The 5,867-nt window shown below is 46.6% G+C and overlaps 1 protein-coding gene across 1 annotated transcript; it reads right to left on the bottom strand.

Moving 5' to 3' along the window:
• Nucleotides 1–3,585: 3,585 nt before the first annotated feature.
• BJ212DRAFT_1400727 (uncharacterized protein) lies at nucleotides 3,586–4,414 on the bottom strand (the record flags this gene model as incomplete). The annotated part of the gene is made up of 3 exons (XM_041337319.1): nucleotides 3,586–3,605; nucleotides 3,662–4,216; nucleotides 4,276–4,414. Coding segments are annotated over 2 exons (367 nt in total), but the record flags the coding sequence as incomplete, so codon positions are not given.
• Nucleotides 4,415–5,867: the final 1,453 nt, after the last annotated feature.

Here is a 5,867-nt window from a genome sequence, read left to right as displayed (position 1 = left end):
TAGCTCAAAGCGATGTATGTCACGGTACACTTTGGACTGGGATTGCGGTTGTGGTTCTTCCATATAAATATATAGCATAACGAAATTTACCCAGCCAACTTGAAGGCAAACGTCGTAATAGGTTCGAGCTAAGTATCTCGATCAGCTTGATTAACGTTACTTATTTATCGAGTTTACACAAGGGTAATTGGTCGAGTCTGCCCTAGCAGACCTATTCTTTCCCTCGGGTCTCCCCGTGTCGTTGTCTTGGGCCTTGCCCTTTGCCCTGCGGCTTTTGGCCCCGTGCAAATTGGCATGGACGAATGTGCCGTAGGCAATCGCCTCCTTTAGTGGAGTTGTCGGTCTAGGGTCTAGCGAGACGGAGCCGAATTGGCTCTTTGCCTTTTCTCACTCGAGTTTCTCGTCTTGTGTGTGGGGATGTTTGTCTCCCGAATCTATTAGGGTCCCACCGCTCCCGCCTTGCTGGTATGTCCTCGATGTCTACGATTCTCGAGGACTAAGCGAGGACAATTAGATTATGTTTTTACTTTCGTCAGATGAATCGTTTTTGCCTCGAGTGTCACTTGCGCCCAGAACGACATGCACAAGCCATAAAGGTAGAAAATAAGATTTCCCATGCCAACTCGCTTGAGCCTCACCTGCAGTTGGGTATTGAGGTCAGACTCCATTAATGAAATTCACCACAGGCCCCATAGGGTCAACGAAGATGCTACAGGACAGAACTAAACCATCTAGTGACTAGATCTAAGATCATGATGAAGTTGGATGACGCCGTCCATGATTGCACCGATGTGACAGGCATTCGCTGCGTATAGAAGGTTGTCAACAACGTAGTTTAGGCGTGCATAATGCTTTCGACCGTTCTTCGATCACTGCGTGCGGTTTAAGCGCTAGCGCTAATTTCTTCCGCACACTCAGGTGCTCGGCAAATTTAGTTGGTGGGTATGGGGGTTTCGTAATTCTATTTAATAGGCGCGGTCAGCTGTTCTTGAACCTGTTCACTCCTGCCGACCCTTCGATTCAGCGCAACGCCGCAGACCTCCATCTATACTAATAATAGGCTCATTACCATGGGTAGTTTCCCATCAGTATTTCCAAGGCCTCAGATTGTGAGGCATTGATTGTCTCAGTCATTAGATTTAAATCACTGACCTTGCCATCATATTTACAGGTCGAAAACGACAACCGCAATCTGTGGACAACACTGCCTCCTCCGCAGGTTCCACAGCGTGAGCTTTTAACCGAGGATCATGAAGAAATGGTTTCTCATGCTATGACAGCCGCTCGTTGACGATACCGGTTGTACAGTGCCGGTATCCAGTACTACTGTGCAGCCGTATGTCTGATCACCATACCATGATGGATAACACTGAACATAAGGGCTACAGAGATGCATCGTTTCAAATATCACCGCAAGTCCAGGCATCCAACGCCGTGGATGAAAATCTTGTACCGTAAGTATTTCACGCGGCCCCTGGCTTATATGACACTTCCTCGCGAGATGATAGTGGCGCTGTGACTATAGTACAGCCGGTTACCCCTGGTACACCTGAAACGCAGCCGTAAGTACAAATTTCCTCATAAACTGCAGATATAATAACACAAGGCACGGTCTCAGAGTAGCCTTCGATGTGGACCCATTTGCCATTCCGTCTACATCCATCAAGAAGCAATCAGATTATTATATGGCATCTGGTGGCTTGGGCGAGATCTGGAAGTGCTCAATGATCATCGGTTCAGCAGCTCTAGCAACCTCTACTGAGGTGCATATAATGTTACCCTGCGAATCTTGCCGACTGATTCCTGTTGGACAGGTTGCTGTCAAAATTATTAGGGTTGACGACATACGCAATGAAAAAGCCATCCAAAAAGCGAAGAAGGTATGCTAACATTTATTCCGTCATGTGCAGTGTATTGAATGCCCGCAGAGACTTCGCCGTGAAGTAGCTGTATGGATCAAACTGAGGCATGCACATATTCTCACTCTTCACGGTACGGTCTCCAGTTTTGGACCATTGCCTGCTCTTGTTTCCACATGGATGCACAACGGGGCACTTAATGGTTACCTGGAGCGCACGAGCCTAACCATGGAACAGAAACTGAAGCTTGTGAGATTTATTATCTCAAATTTTAATCCTTACTCAATGAATGCTCTTATTTAGTCGAAACAGGTGGTGGATGGCTTGAGATATCGTATGAGATCGCCGTTCCGAATGCGTTTTCTGTCTGACAACCTCTCTAGTTCATGAACAGGGAGTAATTCACGGGGATCTGACCAGTGTATGTACTATTCGATGCTTTGGAGTCCTTACTAACCCTATAATTGAAGACGAATGTTCTGATCGACAGCGATGGCAATGCATTTTTGGCAGATTTCGGTCTCTCGGTGGCTCTCGCAGAGGGTGACAGATCGTACTATCACTCGTATTCGAGTGGCGCTGTTCGGTGGTTAGCGCCAGAATTGATCGACTTACCGGATCCAGAAAGCATTCTGGATGACAGTGACAGCGTTGTCAGCTTACCGAAACCGAACAGTCAGAGCGATGTATTTTCGCTCGGTTGCATCATGCTACATGTAAGTCGCATATGCTGGATCCTATTCGATTTTCACCTGAATCTTGCATCGTACAGGTCTTCTCGGGTAAACTTCCCTTCTGGTGGCTTAGAAATGTTCGACAGCTATTCAGTGCTCGGTTCAAGCGCGTAGAGCCATATCAGCTCGAACCTAGTGTGACCGTTAGCCACCAGCATTTGGATTTCATGCGGAAGTGTTGGTCAGCCAAGCCTGAGGATCGTCCTTCCACTGGAGATGCTGCTTCCTTTGTGGAAGAAGAATTGGCAAAGGTCCTATCAATCCCCTGTCCGACTAGCTCAAGCGATGTATGTCACGATACATTTTGGACGGATTGTGATTGCGGCTCCTATTTAAATATATAAAATAAGTATCTCGATAAACTTGATTAATGTTCATCAGGACGAAGCATTTTTGCCTCACTCTCGGGTGATGTCACTTTCGCCCAGAATGGCATGCATACAAGTCATCAAGGTAGAAAATAAGATTTCCCGTGCAACCTTGCTTGAGCCTCACCTGCAACTGAATGTTTGAGTCAGACTCGATTAATGAGATCCACCTGTAACCAATTTGGATTTAGCAATAAAACTTTGGCCAAAACTAGGCTATTGTGCATGGCATCGGCCTCGGTAACAGCTCCATGGAATGAACCTCGATAACTAATTCTACGTTAGCAAATGCTGCCTGCCGTCTGACTTCAAGCGCTGAGAAATATGTGCTCATTCTAGAATGAATGGCCCTATCTCCCCTATAATAATACAACTCGAGACAGCGCCTATCTGACTCGTGTTGTTCTGCCCACTGTGTGTCCACTGTTTAGACCACATATCCGATATAAAGGGAACTTACATCTTGATCATTGATCAATCATATCGAGCTGCTTGGACAGTCCCTTCATGGTCCACCGTGATCTACGGAAACTTCAGTGATGGGCATGCACATCTAAGTATAGAGTTCATGAGTTCCCAATTAGAATGCTGTTCTGTTGACAAAATGAAAAAAAAAATACTTAACCTCACCGATTATGGATTCTCTGCTAGTAATTCAAGCCTTAAGGCACGTCACCCTGAATGCGAAGGATGGTATTACCTGGGGTGCTGGTGGTATTCTCCCCCAGAAGTTTAATCTTGGAAGGACCATACTTCAGTGATCATTAATGCTGAGTCGTCATCTCCCTAGAATCTTCTCCATATCCACCTGGTGCCGCATGAGCAGCTCCGGCATGCTTGTTAAGAAGTGCAGCACCAGCTCATAGAGGTGCGGATGCGTTGGACCATATTGTACAAGGGCCTGTATGACTTCTGTTGATGCGGAGGACTCGGATGGCCATGCGTTGCGCTTGACCATCCAAAACCGTAAAATGACCTCATACATCCCCAGAGTATAACCAGATCTCAGGTATAGCTGTGCAAAGAATCAGTGTATGTGTCTTATCGCATTGTTATCCTTCGCATCGGCGTTGGTAGGACTTGGAAGTTCTCGGAAACCAAGATCAGCGATCGGTTTAGGAGATGATTCACGGATGGTACGGGGGAGTGCAGTCAGGGACACTGCGGGAGATAGCGACTGGTCCAAGTGCCTGTAAAGTAGCACCGTCCCGTCGGCCAAGCCGATGGCAAGAAAAGGTAGTGCAAAGCAAGAGACCTAAAGTGCATGGTCAAACGAAAGCTGAGCATAGGGATGAGGCTTATCGCCAGGTGGACCATGGAAGATCTCAACAACACTGGTGCTTGGTTTCTCCTGTCCGTCTTCCCAAGATTCCAAATCTCCGGCAAACTACCCCGTACTGCATCCTCTTCCCTAATTGTCACCAACACACCCTTCCTCTCCGCCAAGTGCATTGCTCATGTGCGAGCCAACTCGTTATCGATACAAACTCCTTGTTCAGAATGTGTACACTGCCGTGAATATCCGCAGCGAGCAGCCCAGCACTGGAGGAGACGATAGTTGATATTTCTGAGGCATTTTTGAAAATTTCGGATGAGCTAGCAAGGTTGTGAATGTCCTTCACAGGGTGAACATCGAAAAACGCAAATTGGCGAAGCTGAGAGGGTCTACATGTAACTGAGGGCGACTACGACATCTGACAGCAGCTACAACAATCGTATTTGTCATCGAGCTTACCACGAAAATTGATTATTGCAGTCTGTGACGGGAATATTGACACAGCGGTGGAACCTATCCTGCTTCGACTACTATAAGATTCAAGCGCTGAAATGATGCACTGTAGTCAGGAACAATGGACGATAATACAATTACTACTACCTAGTAGGATTAAATACTGCTGTGCGTCATTCAAGGCTGGTATAGCATATCATGTATCCACTACTCTGCATTCATTGCAAAAAACTACGAACTGCGAGCCTATCGAGGAAATCTAAGCCTGGGAGTAACAAGAGTGTGTGATATTAAGGTATGAGATATTGTGAACATTATATCGTACAGAATGCAAGATGGAGAATACAGCACACAAAATTGCCATGTCATGGCATCATGAGTTGCATGAGAGCCGGGAGCTTTCCTGTGGCAGGTTCAGCTGTCCCTGTATAAATATCAGAACTTCCTTGGCTGAAGGTCTGTGTTCCGGTTCATCAAGCCAGCACTTCTGCATGAAATCCCATAGAGCATCTGCAATGGGCGGAGTAACTGGTCGAGCAGGCTTCCGGCCTCTGAGTATCTGCACGGTAACTTGATGGTCACTTCGAAATTCGGAATACGGAACTTTTCCTGTGAAGACCTGCAACATAATGCACCCGAAAGAATATATGTCTGATACCAATTGGGGTGAGCTCATTGACTCGTCATCTTCCGGGACTTGAAAGTTTTCAGGCGCAGCCCACCGCACATTGCTTCTGATATATGAGGTGCCATGGAGCTCGGCACAGAAAATGAGAACTCCATGGTCAGCCACGAAGGCATTGCCGTTCTCATCGATGAGAGTGTTGTTCTGAATTACGTCAATAATTCCCTTGGTGAAGAAAGTATCTGTGGTACTCACGCCGGTGAGATCACCGTGTACTATGTTTTTTGAGTGCACTAATATTCCTGTTAGCTTTGCGCCGAATACTAACGTTTGTCGCATACAGTACTGAAGAGCTGAAGCGACATCTTTGAGCTGCAACAGCAAATATTAATATGCGAGCCACACCACGAAAAAAACACCCACAATGTGGAGCATTCGAGTGAGAGTGAGTTGCTGGAAATCACGTTCCAGAAGCATGGTAAGTGAGCCTTTGTGCATCCATGGGGAGACAATAGCAGGCAGTGGACCGAACCCTTGAGTTATTCCTAGCAA

Source organism: Suillus subaureus (assembly GCF_016647635.1).
Source record: "Suillus subaureus strain MN1 chromosome Unknown BJ212scaffold_120, whole genome shotgun sequence".
Taxonomy (NCBI): Eukaryota; Fungi; Basidiomycota; class Agaricomycetes; order Boletales; family Suillaceae; genus Suillus; species Suillus subaureus.
The sequence above is the reverse complement of the archived record's forward strand: the minus strand, read 5'-3'. Positions and strand labels throughout refer to the sequence as shown.